The 25,239-nt window shown below is 46.4% G+C and overlaps 1 protein-coding gene across 1 annotated transcript in view; it reads right to left on the bottom strand.

The window, feature by feature from the left end:
* The window catches only part of MAP6 (microtubule associated protein 6), a 73,991-nt gene extending 49,307 nt beyond the window's left edge, over positions 1-24,684 (bottom strand). Inside the window, exon 1 of the mRNA XM_026518122.3 lies at positions 23,765-24,684. Within this exon, the coding sequence (XP_026373907.3) occupies positions 23,765-24,684 (920 nt within the window). The remainder of the gene's footprint in view (positions 1-23,764) is intronic.
* Between the last annotated feature and the right edge of the window lie 555 nt (positions 24,685-25,239).

The following is a 25,239-nucleotide window of genomic DNA, read 5'->3' as shown; positions in this document are numbered from 1 at the left end:
TAAAAGTGAAGCCTGCATTTTTAAAGCGGTCTCCCGTCCTCAACTAGAAGTGACCTGAGGACAAATGCTTTCGCTCTGAACAACTATTAAATTAATTCACTATAGGTTTCGCTGTGGGTGTTCAAAAAATATTTGTTGAGTTGATTTTAAAAGTCAAGTTTAGATCTATCGGTGATTTTGTTCCCTTCGGGGGTTAGAATTTGTAGTCCATTTTTAAGCTGTTCCCAAACGTCTGTTGTTTCTCCCAAGCCAAGTGTAAAAGGGAAAGGGGGGCCATGCGGAGTGTTGGGTTACCACGGGCTCCCTTCAATCCTGCAAGGAAAGCGTTTACTGACACTGAGAGGAACAAGAGGCAGTTGCAGCCTTCTCGTTTGCCATGAAAACGGACGGTACTGACGCACAGATAAACACCGTGGTCTGCTCACAGGCCCCCAGAAGTGGGCTTCAGAGCAGGAAATGGAAGAATCGCAATCTTTCTGGACTCCTGGCCCCGTGCTCTCTCCTGTCTCACAAGCGACCTGCAGCTCCATCTTTCTGTTTTGCTTGCCCACATGTTTCACATCCCGTCGCACAGAACACCGACTCGTAGATAAATACTTAAAAGGACAGAAATATTTAAAAGGGTGGAAACACATCGAATGAAGTAAGCTCAGCTACTCACAGTGTCTTGAACGGGCCCACTTTGGAGAATTCCTGAGACACACTGATCGAAGTGGCCCCGGGGTCTCACCGGCGGGGTTGCACATTTAAGCAGGTGAGATTCACTTTGCCCTCAAAGGCGACTGGTCACCGTGAGGTGCGGCACCTGCCCCTGGGGCACAGGTGCTCAAGTGCTCTTGGGGTGAGGAGCGTGACAGGCCCAAGGAAATGAAGGAGAGATAATCCAGATACACATCTCCTACCCCATCGTATCACATTCTAGGGGCAATACAGCATTTTAAAGCTTAATGCTCTTTTCAGAAGTATCTAAGCAAAACAATTCCTTATTCTTTTCTCCCTGCTGGGAGTATTTTTTTTTCTTTATACACAGGCTTTATCAATGTGGCTTAAATACATAAGAAATACCCAATTCAAAACTAAAACGGCCCTGCTGGCTATCATGGCGCCACGGCATCCACTCGGGAATATCCATTTTGGATCCATTTGTCACTTTGGCCTCAGCCATCAGTTTTTTTTTTTTTTAAAGATTTTATTTATTTATTCAACAGAGATAGAGACAGCCAGCGAGAGAGGGAACACAAGCAGGGGGAGTGGGACAGGAAGAAGCAGGCTCACAGCGGAGGAGCCTGATGTGGGGCTCGATCCCAGAACGCCGGGACCACGCCCTGAGCCGAAGGCAGACGCCCAACCATTGTGCCACCCAGGCGCCCCTCAGCCATCAGTTTTTAACCAGGCAGATCTGGGATGTGAATGCAGCTGGCACCTCACTCCAAATCCCGTGCTTTTTTTCCCTCAAAGCTAAATTTCGAAGCTAAATTACTCAAAAGAACTTCTTGGAAAGCAAAATACAGAACTGGAAATGCACGATTTCAACCTTATAAAAATACGAAGAGAGAAAAAGATGAACTAACACCCAAATTACAGCATCTGCATATGAGTGGTGGGATGTGAGGTGACTGCCATTGTCATTTTTATTTGTTTACAAATTGTACTTAAAAAAAACCAACGACTAAATTTCCTAGTAAAGGAGGGAGGGAAGGAAGAAGGGGGGAGGGAAAGAGGAGGGAGGAAGGGGAGAGAGAAATACTCGTCTTCAGACAGCCTTGAGTGACCGTCCTGGGCACAGCTGTGCATGTCAGAGCTGTTTGCAGTTTCCCTCTGGGTGCCTGGCTGTGCTCAGACCCCAGCCTTGCTCTCACAGCTGACCACCTCCCCCTCCCCTGAACACACACAAGTCTGTCACTTTCGGTTCCACTTGATTTCCACTCTCCCCTCTGGCTGGTGGCCATGGAATCCTCTTGGCAACCTCCGTACGGGTTCCCATGGATACCCCCGATTCCCAGACAGGCGGCTGCTTAGAGCAGATGGCCGTTGGCACTGGGCGGGGAACAGGCTGAGAGGACATCTGAGTTATCCAGTACCCTGCATCCTTCTGCTCACCCCCATCCCAACACACTGTGTGCGCGTACACACACACACACCCACACACACACCCCTTTCCCTAGATCCTGCTTGCTTCTGGCCTTGACAAGGAACTCATGACATTTCAAATATAACAAATACTACAACACCCATTGCTAACATTTATTGAGCACCTACTATCTGGTGGACGATGACCTACAGAGTGCTTTGCACAGAAAGGGAAGGAAATAATTTACCAGGACAGTTTAAAGAGTTCAGTTTTTCTGACCCAATTCACACATGATTATTTGGGCCAAGTCTTTTTGGGATGAGTGTGGACCGTTGATGTACATACGGACGATCTCTGAAACATACGGAGATTTCCGCTTCTGGGCCAAACCTTAGAAATTCACATTCAGAAGGTCTGGGCAGGACCTAGGAGTCTGGGGTGGGGCTGAGGAATTGGCACCTTAAATACGCACTCCATGTGATTCCAGGGCAGGTGGTCTGGGCCTCTTGAGAGAAAGCCTGCCCTAGCTCAGGGGTTCAGACTGTAGGGCGCCTGGCCAGTTTTTTTTTTTTTTTAAAGATTTTATTTATTTATTTGACAGAGAGAGACAGCCAGCGAGAGCGGGAACACAAGCAGGGGGAGTGGGAGAGGAAGAAGCAGGCTCCTAGTGGAGGAGCCTGATGTGGGGCTTGAACCCAGAAAGCTGGGATCACGCCCTGAGCCGAAGGCAGATGCTTAACCACTGTGCTACCCAGGTGCCCCTGGCCAGTTTTGTTAAAATGCAGTGCGACTCAGTATGTCTGAGGTAGCATCTGAGGTTCTGCATACCTGATTCACTCCCAAGGGCGGGTGATGGGGCAGGTGCATGGCCCACACTTTGAGTAACAAGAACCTAGACGGTCAGCCTCTCAGACACTAGTTCAGACGACACTTACCTGCTGAAAGCCCATTAGGTAAGTCAAAGGACGTCGCAATTATTCAGTGGTTTGGTTCAGAGAATGAAGCACGCTGACCCCACTTCCTGCCCGTGCACTCCCTAAACAGGACTCCATCCAACACGCCCACTGGCACAGGAGTCCTTGACACCGTGTCAGCAGCGCCCAGATTTCCAGTCACAGCCCCGCCATTCCCTGGCGGGAAGTCTATGCCTGGGCCTCCCATACCATCCCTGCTTCCTGTGTTTGGTTTTGTTTCTCACACCTCAGGCCTTTGCACATGCTGTCCTGGGTGTCCGGAATACTTCCCTGACCACTGGACCTCCACGACCGGGCACCTTGCTGACCACCACAGCATCACGGCCTGCCCCGCTTCCCGCCTTGGCCCTCTCCAAACCTCTCACCTCCCAGATGCCAGAAGGTCTCCTGAGAATGCAATCCAATCGCTCATTCTCTTGTTTAACATCTTTCAGTGGTTCCCTGGAGCTTTCGGGAGAAGGGGTCCACAAGACCCTTCATGAATGAACTCTGCCCTACTTCTCTGGCCTCCCCCTACTTTCTACCCATGTTCCTCAGAAGCCCTGGGATCTCCCTTCCCTCATTCTGTTCCATCTGCCTGAGATGCCTCCCTCCAGTGTACGCAGCAGACTTCTACTCAGCCCTCAGAACCCTGCTCAAACATCAGTCCTTCAGAAGATTTCTCCGTCCTTCAGATTTCCATCTCTATTTTAGATGTCAGTCGTGTGCTGGAGCCAGCTCATACTGTCTTCAGAGAGCAGGGATTTAATTTTTTTTTTTAATAAAGATTTATTTATTTATTTATTTATTTGACAGAGATAGAGACAGCCAGCGAGGGAGGGAACACAAGCAGGGGGAGTGGGACAGGAAGAAGCAGGCTCATAGAGGAAGAGCCTGCTGTGGGGCTCGATCCCATAACGCTGGGATCACGCCCTGAGCCGAAGGCAGACACTTAACCGCTGTGCCACCCAGGCGCCCCAGGCATTTGATTTTCTGAGCCAGTTGTTAAGCACAGCCACCATAAAAAATGTAATTATATAAATATAAATTAAAATATATCAAAAATAAAGGTAACAAATGCTCAAAACATCACTTTCTAATTATTTTACCACATGTCACCATCACCTATGCTCTTGAGGTGACTTGGGTCTATCGCACCCACCGGATGGGAACGCCACATACTGGTGGCTTCGCACAGCTCCTCCCAGCTCCGTGGGAGGGGCGGCGCGTGGCAGCTTGGAATCGGCCACGGCGGGAGTACCGCCACCAGGGATATCAGCAAATGCTGCAAACCAGCCCTCGGCTTATTGTTTTCTTGGCTGTTCAGACTTAAGAAAGGAACGGGGCACAATGTTCATGGTGCACATTACACTTAAAAGCGTGTCGTATCTGTAGCTGTGACCTTGTGGGCAGCGCAACAAAACTGCGCAACTATTTTTCCAGTTCTCAAAACGATTATCGGATTGAGCGAAGGCGCTCACAGCATTCGCTAATGAGTGAAGTTGTGACACGTCTTCAGGCACCGTCACTGCTTCCCTTTCACCTTCTCCTCGATACAAACAAAAATATCAGTCAACATTTATGTCAGAACCACACTCACGTGCCCGTAACTTGAGTGCCTTCTTTGTTGAATCTAAGAATGGATGGGTGGATGATGGCAAAAGCAGCTCCTCCCCAGGAGGATTCTAGATAGGACGGGTTTATATTTTCAACACCCTGGAAAACCAGAATTCCTAACTGTAAGAATGACTATTTGACTATACACTTATTTTCTGTCTTTGAGGACCCTCCCAAGACCCCTACGCTGTCCGGAGCTTTCCTCCCAGCTTGTTCTGGAAGTGCATGGAAGTGCAGAGCATGAGTACCCAGGCCCTTGTCCCCCAGTCTCCCACTGGTGGTCTTGGCAAGTACTCCTCCCAGGCTCTGGTTTCCAACAGTGTCCAAACCATTATTATAATAGGGGCAGTGTGATCTAGGGAGAGGGAGAAACAAGCTTTAGGTGGTCTATTCAGGGGTGTAAATGATGCCTTCAGCTATTTGCTGTGTAACACTGGAAAAGGCATCCAACCTCTCTGAGCCTCAGATAACAGTACCTACAGGACAGAGTTGGGAAGACAGGATAAAATGTACCCAAAGCTGTTCCTATTATTTCTACTGCCACAACGGCTACGGCTGCCAGTAATACTTGGGATACTTTCATTATGTGCTGGGTACTCATCCGAGCAGTTTACATTATAGTAGGTTCCCCACAGGCAACAACAGGGCCAGAGGATAGTGGAGTGATATTTTTAAAGTGCTAAGAGAAAACTAATGTCTACCTAGAATTCTTCCCTCAGCTAGCTGTCACGAAAGTATGAGGGCGAGATAAAGATATTTTAGACGAAGGGCAGACTTCCAGAAAGCAAGAGAGGGATTCAAAAAGCAGTGGTGAGCAAAATATTACTGAATACTGAAGCGACTCTAAATAAACATTGGACATAAAACTTTTATCACTAATTATTTCTAAATTAGAGGACTTACAAAGCAAAGCTGAGCTAAACTATAAGACGAGAACATGGAAGCTGGAGGGGCGATCAGAGGTAAAGTTGGACCCACTTGAAACCGTAAGTCAGGGGCGCCTGGGTGGCACAGCGGTTAAGCGTCTGCCTTCGGCTCAGGGCGTGATCCCGGCGTTATGGGATCAAGCCCCACATCAGGCTCCTCCGCTATGAGCCTGCTTCTTCCTCTCCCACTCCCCCGGCTTGTGTTCCCTCTCTCGCTGGCTGTCTCTATCTCTGTTGAATAAATAAAAAATAAAATCTTTAAAAAAAAAAAAAAAAGAAACCGTAAGTCAGATCTACAGATTAAAAAATAAGGATAGCCACCAGAAAACCAACCACCCAACAAAAAACTGGAAATAGAATGCATAACTTCTACACAGAAGGGAAAGAGAAATATTTAATCAACTCAATAAATGGCTGAAATGGATCAAAGAAGGAACAAAGGAAAATCAAGGTGAATAGAAAATCCAAGAAATTTCTGAAAAAAGAATATTAGAATTAACAACGGGATTGATCACGTGTACAGACACCAGGTAAAATATACAGCAGTCAATGTCCCTATACATCACCCACAACCAATTAGGAAAGGGAACAAAAAAAAATCTCACTCACAATAGCCACAGAATCTAGAAAACCTCTAGGAAAGAGCAAAGAGAAAAGACTTTTCGAAAGACATAAAAGAAGACCTCCCTAAACAGAATGACATATCTTGTTTATACACAGAAAGACTCAAAATTACACAAATGTCAAGTTTCAGATTAACCTGTAATTTTAACCCAAGTCGAATCCAAATCTCAAGAGTAATTTATGTAGTCGTTGAAAACCAAGTCCGGGGGCGCCTGGGTGGCACAGCGGTTGAGCGTCTGCCTTCGGCTCAGGGCGTGATCCCGGCGATCTGGGATCGAGCCCCACATCAGGCTCTTCTGCTATGAGCCTGCTTCTTCCTCTCCCACTCCCCCTGCTTGTGTTCCCTCTCTCGCTGGCTGTCTCTATCTCTGTCGAATAAATAAAGAAAATCTTTAAAAAAAAAAAAAAAGAAAAGAAAACCAAGTCCGAAATAAATATGGGAGGGTAAATGTCTAAGTAAGACCAAGACAACTCTGAAAAAACAGCCAAGAGAGAGACTTGCCCCGTTAAAAATCAAAACACATTGGGGTGCCTGGGTGGCACAGCGGTTAAGCGTCTGCCTTCGGCTCAGGGCGTGATCCCGGTGTTACGGGATCGAGCCCTACATCAGGCTCCTCCGCTATGAGCCTGCTTCTTCCTCTCCCACTCCCCCTACTTGTGTTCCCTCTCTCGCTAGCTGTCTCTATCTCTGTCGAATAAATAAAATCTTAAAAAAAAAATCAAAACACATCACAGGGCCATTATAATTAGGTTAAGTGTAGTATTTGTTAGGAATGTACAAATCGGTCAATGCAACAAAGTAGAGAACCCCAAAACGGACCCACACAAGTAAGGGGACTTGCTATCAGAGAGAGGGAACTTTTTAAGTCAGCGGGAATGAATGGCCTGTCAAACAAACGAATTTGGGATCGTTGGCTTTCCACATAGAAGAACATGGAAATATATCCCTACCTCACAATCGTATCCATGAAAACGCGTTCCAGATATACTATAAACCTCAGTGGGAAAAATAAACCTTGAACCTGTCAGAAGAAAATGTAAAAGACTGTGTCTATTGCTTTGGGAGTGAAGTCTTTCTGAAATTAGAAATAAAAGGCACAAACCACACAGGCAAGGACTGAACATAGCGAATACATTAAAATGAAGAATTTCCATGTGACAAAGACCCTGTGTAAATGGAGGGGAAAGCCAAGCTGCAGAAAAGAGGATTAGTCGTCAGTATCAGTGTAGGTCAATAAAAATGAGGTCACACGTCATAGGACTCCAGGCATGGGGTGAGAACGTGCAGGCCACAGAAGAGGAATTGCAGGTTTTGAGAAACACACAGAAAGCTTCTGAATTTCACTGAAAAGCAGGGAAATATGAATTAAACAATGACCATTTTCACACCATGAAATGGGGAAAATTTTAAATGCCGACATAAGAAAAAAGGATACTTTTTACACAATTAGCTGAAGTATCAATGAGTCCAGCCAGTAAAAGGAGCAATTTTCCAATACCTAGTAAAATGTGTATAACTTAAGATCCAACAATTTCACTTCTAACTCTTAAATATATTCACAGAGAGACACGGATAAGGATACTCACTGCAGCATCATTTTTGATAGTTAAAAATTAAGAAAACCTAATGTAAATAGAGTAAGATTAATAAGTGATATATTCAATGCTGGCAGGTTATAAAGCCATTGAAAAGAAGGAATTATAAATAAGTGGGTGTTTATGCCGGCTTGTTTGTATTTTTTCAGGATATATGATGTTGGGTGAAAAAAATAAAGCCGCAGAATGATACATAGTGTTAGATGTCATCTGAGTAAACACAGGGACGCCTGGCAGGCTCAGTTGGTGGAATATGTGACTGGGGTCTTGGGTCGTGAGTTCAAGCCCCACATTGGGTGTAGAGATTATTAAAAAAATAAATACATAAAAAACCTTTTTAAAAAGTCATCAAATACTATGTAAAAAAATAAACACACACATATAGTAATGCCTTTTGTAGTTTATGGATAAAGAGATATGCACCCCAAAGTCATGAGCGGTAGCCTCCTGGGGGCAGCGGGCAGAGCAGGATGGGTCTGGATCGGGTGGGCAGAGAGAACTTTACTATGAAAGAAAAAAATGTTTTGACACAAAAAAACACTGTAAGTAAGTATAATAAAATGTTAATTTTTAAAATTCTGGGTAGTAAGAATATGGGTGTTACACTATTCATTGTAGTGTATTTTTTAAAGTCCTAAGGAAAAAAAAAGAAAAGAGAAAATGCTTTGAAGATTTCTCAGACAAGGTAGCGTCTGATGTTTAGGAGGGAATGAGAGCAGTACCAAGTGGCCACGAGCTAACCCTTCAATGTCACCAGAGTTTCCCGTCACAGTCGTGCTCTCTCCTCTGCCCTGCGCTCTCTACAGCAAGCCTCAGGACAGGGCACTTCGGCATCGTGCGCTTGGGTGTTTAAGGGGATCTTGGAATGTGGTTCCTTAGCTGGGATGGCCTCCAGAGGGGACTGGGCCAACTCATTAGTGACTGGCCAGGAAATGAAGCCAGAAGGAGGGGCTCAAGCCAGTGGCACAGGAGGCCCGGCAGGCATCAAGGCTCACCTTCACCCCCCAGGGCTCAGCTCAAAAACCACCTCCTCAGACGACCGCTGCAGCTCCTGGTCTAGGTGAGGCCTGTCGGCTCCCATTAAATGCTCTCCTAGCACTTTCTACTTTGCCTGCCTAAAATTCAACACAGTTGCATTTAATAATCAGCAGCTGGAATGCATGCTTAACACCGTATCTGTCAGTCTACTGCTCCCTCCGTGGTGAACGGCATCTATCTGGTTCAGAGCTCTAATCCGACTTAGTTCGCAGCCTGTCCCCTGAGTGACCAATCTGTCTAACTGGTGTGCAGTCAGATTCCATGTTTGTTTTTGAGTATTCATATTTCAAATGTCGACTGCAAGGACCTAACGATTTATAAAACATGCATATATCCATGCAACCTATGACAGGTATACTATTGCCCCACTTCCTTGAAGAGGAAATTCAGGCTCAGAGACTTGAGATAACTTCACCAGGGTTACGCAAGTACTAAATGGAAAGGCTGGGATTCGAGCTCCTGTTTGTCTGATGCCAATTCTTTTGGTTGATCCACTGCACCATGGCTATCAGATCAGTAGCTGTGGTTACTAATTTCCCTTATGTTCTTCACTTTTTCTTCAGTACCTTCCCCCTTCTATCACCCCCAGCCCTCAAGACCTTGCTTAGTTAAAAGCATCCACGCGGGGCGCCTGGGTGGCACAGCGGTTAAGCGTCTGCCTTCGGCTCAGGGCGTGATCCCGGCGTTATGGGATCGAGCCCCACATCAGGCTCCTCTGCAATGAGCCTGCTTCTTCCTCTCCCACTCCCCCGGCTTGTGTTCCCTCTCTTGCTGGCTGTCTCTATCTCTGTCGAATAAATAAAATAAAATCTTTAAAAAAATAAAAGTATCCATGCTTCTGCCGAGGCATCATCTCCTCCTGCCTCCTCCTCCCTTTTCCATCATCATCATCATCATCATCATCATCTTCATCTTCATCATCATACTTCTCCCTACTATCAAAGTAGGAACAGACACAGAGTAAATCAGGATGTGCCAAACTGCGGACCTCGCAGTCACCTCCCCAGAGCCTAGCTAAGTGTCTTATTCAGAGGAAGTACTCAACAAATATGAATTGAATTGAATTGATTTATTAACAAAGTCATGCTCTTTATCCAAATTCCTCCATCTAGCTAGAGATTAAGGTAGCATTTATGAAGTATCACCTTCCGAGAAATGGAGACTGGGCTGGGACTCGTATGATGTGCGAAAAGGCTCCCCAGAGAATGGTGTGAAAAGATTAGATTCTCAGCAGCTGGAATCACTGAGACTCTCTCCAGTTCACAGCCCGCCCTTGGAGTCATGCCGGAACAGAGCATATTTGAGTTGTCACCACAATCCTCCCACGGTAGAGGTCTCTTCTGTGCTTTTCCTAGGTGCTTAATCCTAAGCAAGGGAATTTGTCGCCATGCACCTTTTATAGCACTTATTCCTTATCTATTTTTTTTTCCCCAAGAGTCTTGTTCCAGCTCCCAGGAGAACCCCACATGAAATGGTCATAGCAGCCAGAGACTGATATGATTTCACAATGGTGACTCCTGTACCTTGTATCCTTGGTTGCTAAGAGAGACGGGTTGGTTACCCATTATATATGAAGACAAAGAGACTCTCTCACACATATATCAGTGCCCTGTTGCTTCTCAGTTGTAAGGAAACAAGAGAGTGACTATGTCACTTGGGAGGAATAAATGATGTACTTAATAAGGAACAGTCAGATCAAGTCTTCTCAGGCACTCTGGTCAGAAGGTTATTTGACACTTAAATACAGAGTCTGAAACTTGATAGCATGGTGTTCTGTCCTCAATAATACAGATCAGAGGGAGCGTGGGTGGCTCAGTCAGCTAAGCGGCCAACATTGATTTTAACTCAGGTCATGATCTCAGGGTCCTGGGATCGAGACCTGGGTCACATTGGGCTCCACGCTCAGTGGGGAGTCTGCTTGAGGATTCTCTCCCTTTCCATCCACCCCTCCCCCTGCTCGCATGCTCTCTCTCTCTTTCTCAAATAAATAAATAAATCTTAAAAAAAAATGATAATACAGATCAGGGATTGGCAAACTGTAGTCCATGAGCCAAAACTGGCCCTCTACCGGGTTCTATTCAGCCATAAGCTAAGAAAGGTTTTTGTTCTGCTATGAGCCTGCTTCTTCCTCTCCCACTCCCCCTGCTTGTGTTCCCTCTCTCGCTGGCTGTCTCTATCTCTGTCGAATAAATAAATAAAATCTTAAAAAAAAAAAGAAAAAAAAAGAAAGGTTTTTGTAGATAAATATTTGTAATCAATATGATGAATGGGACCACTAATTTTGAACCTCATTTCAGCAAATGTTATTCCCCTAAAAAAAATTCATTCTTTCTCATTAGTAGACCTATATTACAAGATATTGTATTCAATTATTATTATTATATTTTGAATTTCAACACGAAAACTTTTGGGAAATTTGTTCTTTCTTGTTATATAACATATAAGGGCTGGCCGAGCCTAAAATATATATTATCTATCCCTTTACAGAAAGTTTACTGATCACTGCTCTAGACCTTTCCCTACTCATCTCCTGCTATGTCACTCCTCACACTTGGAACACTTGTCATGTCTGAATATCTGTGATTCCCCAAATGCATATCCAGCTCTCCATGCTCCAGCTGTCCCTTCTGCCTGGAATGTGCCACCTCCCTGCCTGCCTGATTGTTTTGCCTACTGAAATCAGACTGATCCTTCAAGATCCAGCTCAGATGCTACCCTCCCTTCTGAAGTCTTCTCTGATCCTTCAAGTCAGACTCAAAAATAGACACAGAAAATCTTTTATTTGAGCATTTCATGGTTCTCTTCCCAGAAATTCAGAATGTGTGCACACAGAAGGGCAAAATTACCTCTTTATATTAGCTGAGTGGTACTCAAACCCACTTAGGATGATGATAATGAGAACAGCTGCCTTTCACTGCGTGCTTACTATGCGCTGGGTACTATGCTAAGTAGTGTACATACATCACTCTTCATTTGTTCAATTAATATCTATTAAGCATCTTCAAAAACCATGCACTGAGCTTGGTGCTGGGAATACAATGGTAAATCAGACAGGTGAGAAGGGCACTTGGGTGGCTCAGTTGGTTAAGTGTCTGCCTTCAGCTCAGGTCATGATCCCAGGGTCCTGCGATCGAGCCCCATGTTGAGCCCTACGTCAAGCCCCCTGTTCGGCTCCCAGCTCAGCAGGGAGTCTGCTTCTTCCTCTCCCTCAGCCCCTCTCCCTGGTCGTGTGCTCGCATGTTCTCTCTCTCTCTCTCTCTCTCTCTCTCTCTCAAATAAATAAATACATACATACATAAATAAAATCTTAAAAAAAAAGACGGGCAAGAGAGTCATAAGTCACAAACTTAATGGAATATTTAGTCTTTCAACACTTTTCAAGGTAGATGTTATTGATTCTATCCTACCACTGAGGAAACAAAATCAGGAAAGAGAGGTTAAGTAACTTGCCCAAAGTCATATAGTTAACAAGTGAGCAGAATCTGAACACGAGTCCCAAGATAAAGCTAGACATCTGAGAGGAGCTGAAATTACTAGTAAGCATTGCACCCTTAAGTGGCCTCCTTGGTTCTTAGCTCACCGTTAAAGACCTGCAGGAACTGCAGGAAGGAATATTTAGCTCCTAACCTCTTGCCTTCCCCGTGGAACTAACTCCACGCTTTTGACACGCTGCACAGGTACGCCTCCTTCAGGAAGTGGTCCCTGCTTCAGAGGCAGAGCCCCCCTTTCCTCTACATCCCCTCAAGATCTTGTCCATATTTCTACTACTGCACATATTACTATAATACTCTAATTTTCTTAATATGTTTCTCTCGCTAGAGCTCTTTTTAGGACAGGTAATATGTGCAATTCATTTCTGTATCCCCGGGTCCTAGCATAGTGCCTGATGCAAGATGTGACAGATGTTTGCTGAGTGAATAACTGAATACTTTCATTGGTAACCGACTCTATTCCATTCTCCCAATGATAACAATAAACGTGGCCAGCACTTAAGTGCAATGAGTGTGCACTGGGGGAAAGTGTTATCTCCCCCCATCTTCATCATGACTCTGAAGTCACTACTGGGCAATTATCTCCATTTTACTGATGAGAAAACTAAAGACTTTCTCAGGTCACCTAGATTTTTAAGTTACAGAGAAATGATTCGAACCCAGTTTTAATGGTCAACAAATCCTTCACAGGACTCCAGGACACCTCCCAGCACGCATTCCACCATCCCATCCACGAATCTTCCAACAAAACTAACCAGCCTATGTTGTGGCCCTAGAGATCTCTGGCCCCTGATTTTAACCCTCAGCAGGCCCTGCCTGGTGCTGTAGATGCTTGCATCCACGTTACCTGCCTTACAAGATGGCAAGCTCCTGTGAGCGGGGATCATGTGCTCTGCACCTGAAATCCTCATAGCCCATAGCCCCAGCCTTTGCATGCTCTGAAGATGCTGCGTTGAACTCGGAATAAAAATAATATTAAGCCCACTGCATTATTATGATGATATTACGATCAAATAAATCCAACCTAATTCCCTGTTTTTACAGTATAAGCCTCTTTCACAATGGACTGGAAGCTCTGAAGGACAGGAGGGATTTAGAAGGAAGATGCGAGAAGGGCAGGAGGGAAAACTGTGAGCAAAATCCAGCCATAGTTACATGTAGGGCTTGTCAAGGCCCAGCTCAGACTGTGATTTGGCTCGATCACCTGCGGGGGCCCCCATGATTGTAATGTACAACCGGAACTGAGAAGCCCCAGGAAAAAGCATCAGGTGAGTGTGGGGAGCAGTGGGCAAAAATTCTGGAAACACCAGATAGTCCAATCCTGGAAAGCCTTGACAGCAGCCCGAGGCGCTGGGCCTTGTTCTGGAGGGGAAGGGAATCCACGGAGAGCTCAGGATAAGGAATAGTGAGACGGGCAACCCTCTTCCTCTGCAGAAACAAGTTGATGAAGGAGGATGGCATGGGCTTAGGAGAGTGGGAGCCAAAAAGACAGCACGAAGGGCAAGGGGCGCACAGCAGCCCCCTAGGAAGGGCATCACACCGGGGCACGTGGCAGGTGTCTGCTTGAACGACGCAGGTAAGACACAGTAGTGGGCCGGGAAGAGGAGAAACAGGCTCCTGGGCCCCCTCAGCCATTGACTGGTTATGTGGTATCAGCCGCCAGACCTCCCTGACCCTCCTGTTCATCTCTCAAGACAGATATGTCTGCTTTGAAAGGTCATTATGAGTCTAAATAAAAAGATATGTTAAAGCAATTGGCACAGAGGAAACACTCAGTAAGTGAGGTTGAAACTCAACTATGTTATGTCTCTGTTCCAACATTCTGCTCCTTTGCATTCTGCCCTTGCCTATCTTTTGGCTGTCGTGATGGTCTAAGAGAGAACAGTTGTTAGGGGCTAAGAAGATTGTAAAAGTGCACTTCAGGATATGCCACAACACGGGCCAACTTGTTGAAGTCACTGCACGAAATCGACAGTGGCCACCGGGAACAGCACGGTGGAGGAGGCGGTGTTTCAAGGAGGCACTTATGGTGCACTTTGTGGCTTGGGGCCTGGGCCCCAACCAGAGGTTACACGAGGCATGGTCCTACAGAAGCCTCTTCATTCCGTTTGGAAACAAATACACGTTGGCCATGGACGACGCTAGGACACTGAGGACAGGGAACAGTACTATGATGTTTCATATACACGCGCCTGCAGGGAACAGAGAGGCCGGGGGCAGGGGAGGTGGGAAGTGGGGACAAAGGTGGGGCCTGTGCTCTCACTCCACATAGACACCAAGGGCCTGTCCTCGCCCGGCTCCTCTTCCGCCTGTCCCTGCTGTATCAGTGCTGGTTGGGCCCGGCCCCAACATCCTCTCCTTCTCACCCTTTTTATTCCCCACCCACCCTGATGCCTGTGAATAGGACCCTCACTGCCAGCTCCATGTCCTGGTCTTTTCTGTTCTGCCTTTTCTCTTGAGCGTCAAACCCAGATCTCCATTCACCTGGTTTGTAATTTGTTTTTTAATTTTTGGTTGCGGTATAACATACACAGAATAAAGTCCATAAACCGTACTCGTTGGCATGTCTAGATCCACATAACCAGCACCCAGATGAAGACAGAGAGCAATTCCAATACCTCAGAAGCTTCTCTTGTGCTCCTTCTCAACCAACTACCCACCCCGCCCCAGAGACCACCACTATTCTGATTTCCACCACCATCGATTCCTTTGGCCTGTTTTTGAAATCCATATAAATAATAAGTGTACTCGCATCTATTCCTTTCATCCATCATCCTGGCTCTGGGATAGATCCTTATTATAGAGTATTGCAGTAATTTTACTTTTCAAACAACGGTGGTTCTCACCAGGGGCAAACTTTCCCCCTGCAGGGGTCTTTTGGCAATGTCTGGAAACATTTTTTTTTTTTAAGATTGTGTTTATTTATTTGACAGAGAGAGAGAGAGACAGTGAGAGAGGGAACACAAGCAGGGGGAGTGGGAGAGGAAGAAGCAGGCTCCCTGCTGAGCAGGGAGCCTGAAGCGGGGCTGGATCCCAGGACTCCGGGATCACGCCCTGAGCCGAAGGCAGACGCTTAATGACCGAGCCACCCAGGCGCCCCTCTGGAAACGTTTTTGATGATCACTACTTAGCAAGGGCAAGGGTGCAGTGGGGGATGCTAGGGCATGGAGCGGATAGAGGCCAGGGATGCCACAATGCACAGGACAGCTCCTCACAACAAAGAATTATCCGGCCCAAAATGTCAGTAGAGCCAAGATTGAGAAACTCTGTGTATTAGTTTCCTATAGCTGCTGAAATGAGTTACCACAAGCTGAATGGCTTAAAACAACACAAATGTATTGTCTTCTAGTTCTAAGTTAAAAACTCTGTAAGGGGTCTCGCTGGCCAAAGTCAAGGTGTCAGCAGAAGGAAGGTGTTCCTTCTGAAGGCTCCGGGAGAGAAGCCCTTTCCTTGCCTTCTCCAGTTTCTTCGCAGCTGCCTGTATTCCTTGGCTCATGTCCCCTTTTCCGTCTTTGAAGCCAGCAGTGTCTGGCCAAGTCTTTATCACACTGCGCCGTGGTGACATTGACTCTTTCACTTATAAAGATCTCTGGGATTACAGTGGGCCCATAATCCAGGATACTCACCCCACCTCAAGATCCTTAACTTAATGACATCTGTAAAGTCCCTTGTGCACCGTAACATAGCATATTCCCATGTTCCAGGAATTAGGATGTGCACATCCTAGGGTGGGGGGTTGGGGCGAGCATTATTCTCCCTACCATATCCTGCCACATGATATTCCACTATATGAATATACCACAATTTATCCCATTGTTGATGGACATTCGGGTTGTTTTTTTCTTTTTAGCTCTCATCAATAAAGCTGCTATATACATTCCTGTACAATTCTTTTGTCCTCGTTTCTGTTGGGTATATATTCAAGGGGACTGTTGCTGGGTCTTAGAGTAAACCATATGTTTAACTTGGGTAGATAATACTGAAGAGTTTTATGAAAGTGACTGTACCAATTTATACCCTTACCAGCGGGGCAGATTTCTATTTTCATTTTCTACTGGACATCTCCATGTCAACCTTGCAAAAAACACCTCAAATTCAACTGCTTCAAAACCGTGTTATCTAGCTCAGTGCTTGATTGTTTCCCCAGACATCCAAAGCATAAAATCTGGGAAACGTCCCAGACTCTTCTCTTTGCCTCTGGACCTACTTTCAATTAGCCACACCATTATTATATGCTATCCAGTCAGTGCTTGGTTACATTCCTTGCTGGAGGGCTTCATCATCTCTCACCCAGGCTACAACTTTTTCCCGAACTCCATGCTCCCAGCCTAATCTCCTCCAATCATCCTTCCCCCCGCTCTCAAAGTCACCTTTTCCAAAACCCAAAACCTAACCCTGCTTCTTCTCTTTCTTATAGGACAAAGGAGCTGGCCCAGCCTACCCACCTGGTCTGCCTTTACCATTCTATCGTCATCCCAGGAGACGGCTAAATGCTGCCTGCACAGAACTGCTTACAATTTCTCTTCACATACATTTACTCAAACTGACCCCTTCCCCACAATGTCCACTCCTCTTTGAAGATCCGGCCTGCCAGTCCCCTCTCTCCTGACCCCTTTTGCTAACAGCCTTCAAATCAAGTAGACTCAACCTCCCTCTCCTCTGTGCCCCACCATACCCGGCATAGACATTTTATTAGGGTGCTTTTCAGCACACTTGTCTCTGCCTAATACACATAAGCCTTTCAAGAGCGAGGACTGCGTTGTCATCCTAAGAATGAGCCCTGATGCAGAGCAGACACTAATCAATGTTTGCTGGATTGAAACTGAGTTGAGACAATACATGTTAATATGACATGGAGGACATGGCATGTATTGAGAAATAGCATTAGACAAAGTCTGTGCCTTCAGAGTGTAAAAAGCTAAAGGCAGACAAGAGGCCCTGTAGGTCCTAAGCTCTAACAGGGAAGTAATAGTACCATTTCTGCAGGACTACTATAAAGACTGTAGGAGAAAGTGCATCTAAGATTTCTAGCAGCCTGCCAGGCAAATAGTAGGCACCCAATTAGCTACTATTATTATTTCAAATGGTGAAAACTAGCATTTTTAGTGAACATCTTAGTGGACGTTTACTGGAGTATTTTAGTTTTGTGTTTGGGAAATTGAGCGATTCTTAGTGATTATAGATTTAGAACTACCACTGGCTTGAGTTTTTTTTTGAAGTTCATATATGCAGTAGGTGCCTTTTTTTCCCCCCTAAGAGAGCAACCAAGAATTGCCTATATCTTATCTCCTTTCCTCTTTGTGGGTTAGTCTCAGTCAACATTATATCTGAGAGTTAATTGCACAAGGTCAACCAACGATCTAGCAAAATGTTTTGCACACAGTAACTCCTCAGTAAAAAATTCCAAAGAGGCATAAAGCATTGCTGAATTAGATACTCTGTGTGATTACTGTGGTATGTCTCTGCTCTGATTTCCCTCTCTGATCACTCCTTCTTTGTCTTTTTCATGGCTATTCCTTCTGCTGTCAGTACCCCCCAAATACTTATATCCCTCAGTGCTCCATACTCCAATGGTTAATTTTCTCTACTCCTTCTTTGGGGATGATATAAATATATATACAAACATTTCAAATAAAAACAGCAAACCGAATTCAACATCATAAAATACATTTTTATACAAGTAAGATTTATCTCAGGAATGCAAAGATGGTTCAATACCAGAATACTCTATTAACGGATTCCAAAAGAAAAACCACATGATCATCTCAGTTGATGCAGAAAAAGCACTCAACAAAATTCAATACCCATCCACATTTTTAGAAACCCTTAGAAAATTAGGATAAAGAGGTAAGTTTTTTAACCTGATATGAAGCTTTCTCACAGAAACACAGAGCAAACCTCAGGCTTAATGATAAAACTTAAGAAGCATTTCCACATCCCAAAACAAAGATACCTATTATCACCTACTATCAAAACTACACCTTATGTCCTCACCAATGCAGCAGTACACATACACGAAAAGGACATATAAATATTGGAAAGGAAGACAATCAATTGGTATTTGCTAAAAACATACATTATCTCCACAGACAGTCCAAGGGAGTCTGCAGACAAAACTAATTAGAGAGTGTGATAAGGTTGCTCAATACAAGATCAACATCCAAAAATTAATACATATGAGCAAAAAAATTAGAAAATGTAATAAAATATACTCTTCACAACAGGAAAAATAATTGGAAATATCTTAGACAAAAAGAAAAGATGACAGTGTGGCATCAACTTAGAATAAAGGATCCCATTTCATCCATAAAGTTAAAATCCAGTAGATTACTAAAGATTTAAATATAAAACAATAAAACTTAAAGATGTGTGTGTGTGTTTGTGTGTGTGTATGAGATTGAGAGAGACTCCTGTGCAGGAAATTACAAAATGTAACTGAAGGACATAAAAGACTTAAATAATGGCAACCAACACTGTTTTTGTAGACAAGAAAACTCAATACCTTAAGGACAGCCAAGTTCTCATAGCAGTACTTTCCCAAGTAAAGCCTGAACTTCACCTGCATCGAAATTACCTAGACATGTTAAAATGTAGTTTCTTAGGCTCTACTTTAAATCGACTGAATCATCATGCCTGAGGATGGGGCCTGGGAATCTGCATTTTAGAAAACTTGCCAGATGATTCTTAGGTGTATTAAATTTTGAGAACCCTTGCCTTAGGGAAGTAGGACATAACCTGAATTGCACATGAGAATCGCCTGGGACTGTTTTTGAAATATTCAGATGCTCAGGCCACATCCCAGACCAATTAGATCAGAATTTCTGGGCAAGGCGCCTATGCATCAGCGTTTTTAAAGCTCTCCAGTGATTCCAATGTGCAGTCAAGGCTGAGGATCATTGCCCTGGGCGAAGGTTTGCTGCCCGTCCTCATCTGAACATTTACTTCTAGGGCTAATCTAGTAGAGAATGGACTTTACCTTGATTAAGGCAGGCATAACTTCCTTACATAAAGGTTATAACTTATTTCTCTGGTATCCCCAGCATCCTATCTGATACATGGCCATTTTCTGAAATAAATCCAACTAAATAAAACGGAATGAAATGAACCAATGTGTAGGTGAATAAAATTTTCACCAAACTCTAAAAATTCTCCTGGATTCTGCAAACCTATATGGCACCTGGGCACAATGTTACACTGCGAGAGATACAGAGATGAACAAAATACAGCCCTTCTGTTCCAGTGTTTGTGATCCGGTGGAGGAGGCAGATATAGACAAAAGTATCTTATAATCAGGCAGACGATGGGAGTGTACAGAATATAAAAAGGGAATACAAGAAAAATTAGTTCTGAATGGCAGAATCTGGAAGGTATCCTTAAATATTCAGTATCTGAGATTGGCCTTGAAGTATTGCTGAGACTTGCCCAGGCAGAAATTAGGCGAGTGGGCAGTTGCTCTAGAAGCATGGGGTGGTTCTGCCAGCAGAAGCCACATCAGATGGGCCTTTCTCTAACCTTCCTGGAAGACTGTAGGACAGATACGAAAGGCTCCTTTTCTTTCCAGTTTCCTTGTTACTGCTCTCATTTGTCAAATATTTTGCCTCTGGTTTATTAATTCTACCTCCTGGTGCCTCGGCTGATTTCTTTCAGGAGAAGTTTCTCATTAGCATTTCTATGGGGAGCACCTGCCACCCCATCTATCCCTATTAACTGATGGCTGGGGCAATGGGACTGACTGAGAGGGGTATTTTAATCCCCTCCTCATGACTCATCTCTTTTCTAATTGAGAATGTTAGGTCTAAAGTCACAAGTGGCTGCCCAGCAAAACCCATTCTTAATGTTAAAAGTGGTAACAGAGATATGCTTCTCAATTTTATAACATCCTCTATGTAAAATGAGTGTACTAAAAATTAATCAACTTCATGATCATGAATAATGAAAGATATCTGAGATAGCACTTAATGCAAAAATGCCAGGCTAGTGTGGATATGTCATGAATTAGATGAACTGTCAAATTGGAAAGGTTTCTCAAAATCATCGCTTCGAAGGACGTTTGATATGATGTACTGACTATATATTGTAGGAGAAAAACTAACGAGTATGTAAATGTCTCTGCATGCTGAATGTATATTTTACATTATATACCAATATGTCAAGCTGATGGATTGTGCGTCCTTTCTCTATTTAAGCCAACCGCTTGCATCGATGTCATGTGACAGATGTCACTTGGAAAGCCCATGAGATGAACCTGTCATCGTGGTGTAAGCCACCATGATTTATGTAGAGTGGCAGAAGAAAAGGGTTTGTAAATCAAATTTTCTTTGAAATGGAACCCAACCTGGCTTCTTTTTTTTTTTTAAAGATTTTATTTATATTTATGTGACAGAGAGACAGCCAGCGAGAGAGGGAACACAGCAGGCGAGTGAGAGAGGAAGAAGCAGGCTCCCAGCGGAGGAGCCCGATGTGGGACTCGATCCCGGCACGCCGTGATCACGCCCTGAGCCAAAGGCAGACGCTTTAACGACTGCGCTACCCAGGCGCCCCCCAACCTGGCTTCTAATAAGGCAAAGTAAGACTCATCTATACCAGCCATGGGGCACACTTAGATTCAGGAGATATTCGGAACCATAGCAAAGAAAAGAATGTGAGACAATAGGGAAGGAAAATCAATCAATCAATGTTCCAGATAATGCCTACCATTTCCAGGCATTTTTTTCTTTATGGGATATTTGATTAATTGATTATCTTATTTCTTCATGTTTACTTTCACCCAAAGTGCATTTCCCTATTATTGGTTATTTTTCTTCTGAAACAAAAAACAATGTTAAATTTCACATCAACTTTGTCATGCACTTAAATTGTCCATTAAAGAAATTGATGTCTCTTAGCAACACTCATTCTCTTAATGCTTCCAAACACTTCTGATTATACAGCAAAATGGAACTGCTGGCCCCAAGGCCACAATCATAATTAAATTTTACAGAAGACCCAAATGAGAAAAAAAAATTCTTTTGAGGTGCTCAGAGATTTTTTTTTTTTGACAGGTTGGTGGAGTTCTGATAGCCACTAAAAATAATCATTCTCACCAGCTACAACAGCAGAGCCTTCCCCCACTCAATCCCATCACTCGCAGTATAATTCTAACTGTAAAGGCTGACATGCTTACTGTACAGTTCAGGTGGTGTTTTGGGGGAAGGGGCCATATGCAACAAAGGTGCAAGCCAATAAATTTGGAGTGGGTTGTATCTGAAGAGATCCCCTGACTGTCTAGCCAATTTTTCATGGACAAAGGAAGTTCTACTGACTTGGAAACATAAACCGAGTAGGATCACCAAAGGAGATTTGAGAATTTGGGATCTCTCTTGATTGGTATTGACTCTCTGGAAGTGAGGAGGGGTAGTTTCCTGCCTGGTGGGTGTTAGGTTCCACCTGCCAGGGTAGTAGAATGGAAGTAGGAAGATGCAGCGGCCAGATCAGAAATCTGTGACGTTGGGCCAATCTTAGGGTTCTCTGGGAATGAAGTAGGGCCTGCCTTATAAACAAGAAAGCCATGGAAGAATCACAAAACCACATCTTGGCTTTGTTTTTCATGCCCCTTGCTTATTTGCTTCCTTCTTTTCTTTTTTGGTCCTCCCTTGGTAGTAGCATAAAGATATCGTGAAAATTCCACTCCCGATGGCTCTGAACCAAGGAAAAGGATCTTGCCCAACCCAAAGCCATAAAAAAAAGTAGTGCATTCCTAGGGGACCACTGTGGTCTTGATAACAATAAATGAAGAGAGAAATACCAAGTGGGCGGTAGAATTTGAGTAGATGGAGTAGGAGCCAAATGTTAGCTGCCCCTTCTCATTGAGAAATGCCTTCCAGAGTTAAAACCTGGGAGAAAGATGAATTTTATCTTAAAAAGAGAGGATATCTATCTCTGCTATGCTTCCCTCAGCGTATGAGGGAGTGGTTGTTATGTTCACTGGAGAAAGACATCAGTCTGATATGAGGCTACATACAGGGTCTTGGCAAAAGATACTTACTCTGCAGTCCTCCCAACCACAGTCTCCTGCAGTTAGCAGGCAACTGGCTGTGGCATTGATGAAGGACCCCATAAGCCACATTTTGAACCCCTCTGGCTAGATTATTCATCTTGCACATCTGTTTCCCCAGAGACCCTAAAGCCCAATGTTCATAGTCAAAAGAGATCTCTTAGCTGCTTGATCTGGGTTGAAACATAAGGGGAGGATGGAGAGCTAAATATTCAGAAATACATACTGGTATCTCACAAAGGGTGAGAAAGCAAGTTGGAAGGGCTGAGGCTGCAGCACAGGGAGAATTCTAGAAGGATGGAGAGAGGGAGAGGGAAGGGAAGAGGGAGGGAGGGAGAGAGAGAAAATGGATATGCGCTTTCTGGAAGGCATTCATTTATGGGGAATTTAGATGTGCTAAAGAGGGGGGTCTTGGTGGTAAAAGAATGAGCAACACAACTGGAGAACATAAAGGGAGAGGAGAAAGGACATGCATCACTAGGGGAGAAGGCTGGAGGTATCTAGAAAGTGGAAATCAGTATAATGAGATATCATGCACCAGATTGTAATGGCACTAAGACATTCCCATCACCTACTATGTGCCAGGCATAATTCTCCTCCTTGGCCATCTCATGTAATCCTCACAATGTCTAGTGCAGTGCCTGGCATATAGTAGATGCCCACAAATATGTTAAATATTAATATTTAAAAAACGAAAAGCAATTCTAAGAGAACAATTTATTGTCAATCGCATCTCACACGTAAGAACCTGAGGCCCAGAAAGGTTAAGAAATGTGCTCAGTGTGTCACAGCTACTAAAAGGAGGAAGGAATCTGACTCCAAAGCCTGTTGGTGGAAGGAGGAAGGTGATCTGTAGGGAATCAAGAAAAGGGTGTGGTGCTTGGATGTCTCCCAGGGACTGAGAGAGGGAGGGAAGAATGAAAGGCCAAGTGAACTGGGCTTGGGAGGAGGGGATTGGCCACTGAGAAAGCATTCTTCTTCTAGGAGGACGCGGCCCTACGGGGAAGCACCATGGTGGGGAGGCAACAGCTGAACCAGCGAGGGGCGGCATCCAGGCCGATACTGCTGGCGAAGTGGGTGGGGCGGAATGGCACAGCCTGTGAACAAACTGCAAAGGGTTTCTGTTGAGCAGGCAGGGATATGAGGTGGGGCGGGGATGGGGGGAAAGTGGCCAAAGTGGTAAAGGGAAACACCTGGGCAGGCCGGAATGGATAGTACAAACAGCCTTCACGGAAGAAGGAGCAGAAAGAAGTCCTCCCTGGCAGGGTGTCTGGGATGCGGCTGGGGAGAGGGTGTGGTCTGGGAGGGGAGGGGCCGCGTGTGAGGCCCGCGGTGCCAGGAATGAGTCCCCCGCAGCCTCCGCAAAAGGGTAAGGGTGACCCGCCCCGTCGCCTGAGCGGCGGCCCGCGTCTCACCTGTAGGAGCTGCCCGCCGCGCTCGCCACCTCCTCGCGGATTTGCCTGTTGAGGGCGTCCGCCGCTGCTCGCCCCTTGCCCGCCTCCGGGCCTGCGGCCTGGATCGGGGCCTGGGCTGCCGGCAGAGGCATCTGCTCCGGCGCCTGCCCCTCGGCGCGACGCAGCATCCAGGCGGGCCCGGGCTTCCTGCGTGTGTCGCGCTCGTCCCCACCGGAGGGCTTTCCGGCTGCGGGGCCACCCGCTCCGCCAGGGGTCGCCTCCTGCTCTGGGGCCTCCGCGGCGGCCTGCGCCGGCCAGCGCTCCTGGCTCTGCGGCCGGCGCTTGGACGGCCCGAGAATCGGCACCGAAGCCTGGGAGGACGTGGGGATCTGCATGGGTTTGGGGATCCACGGGTGGTCCCCGCGGCGCGGCAGCGGCCAGGCGCGGAAGTCCTTCTGGTACTGGGTCTCGCGCTCGAAGGGCGCGTCGGAAGGCTGGTACTCGCTGCGCGGCCGGCAGCTCGGCTCGGGCCGCTGCACCTTCCAGGCGCGGTAGTCCTGACGCATCACCGAGTCCGCGGGGCCTGCGCCGGAGGTGGTGCCGGAGCCCGGGCCGGGGCCGGGCCCGCTCCGGCCGAGGGCAGCCGCCGCCTCGCGCTCGCCGCTAGGCCCGGGCGCCGGCCCCGTTGCCCGGGCAACTGCATCCAACTCGCCCTGGGCCGGCTGCGTCTCTATGGCGACCGCCCGCGCCGAGGGGGGCGCGTGCGCCGGCTGCGCCGGCTGCGCCTGCTGCTGCTGCGGCGGCGGCTGCGGCGGGGCGCTCGGGGCCTCGGTGGCCTCCGAGTACTTTGTGAAAACCAGCGGCACGGCGATGTCCGCCTTGTCCAGCTGGTTCCAGAAGCGGGCGATGCAGCAGGCCCGCGTGATGCACGGCCACGCCATGGTGCTAGCTGTAAAGCTGGCCTTCCCTCTTTCTTTTTGTGGTTCTAAAGCAAGTCTCTGATCTTACTTCAGTCCCTCGGCCCTCGGCCAATCTGGTTCCCACTGTTTTTCCCTCGGTGGCCTGAGCTACCTCGCTCTCCTCCCTCAGAGAGCACCCAGGAAGATCAAGCTATCACTAAGATAAAGTCTGTAAAGTCCCCCCGATTACCGGCTGCAAACGCCGCCGGGAGCCGCCTGCAAAGGTCTTAGGAGCGCAGTCTGCTGCGGATCCCGATGGGTGAGCCACACGGAGTCCCGGAGTCCCAGGGCGAGGGAGTCTGGGTCGCGCCCCTCCCTGCTGCTGCGGCGGCGCGCAGACCCCGGCCAAGAGAGGCGACGCTAGGCGAGGTGGCTGCGGGCTTAAGCCATGGCGTAGAGGAAGGGCCGAGCAGGGTGGCCTCAGGGGCCACGGACGAGGCTCTATTCTCCGTGCCCGAGGCGTCCCGTCGCAGCCGGTCACCTAGCAGGGCTCGGAGGCGATCACCTCCAGCGGAGACCGAGCATTGCTGCAGCCGC

This window comes from Ursus arctos, unplaced genomic scaffold (assembly GCF_023065955.2).
Source record: "Ursus arctos isolate Adak ecotype North America unplaced genomic scaffold, UrsArc2.0 scaffold_22, whole genome shotgun sequence".
Taxonomy (NCBI): Eukaryota; Metazoa; Chordata; class Mammalia; order Carnivora; family Ursidae; genus Ursus; species Ursus arctos.
Note: the sequence above shows the minus strand (reverse complement) of the source record. Positions and strands in the feature narration are given on the sequence as shown.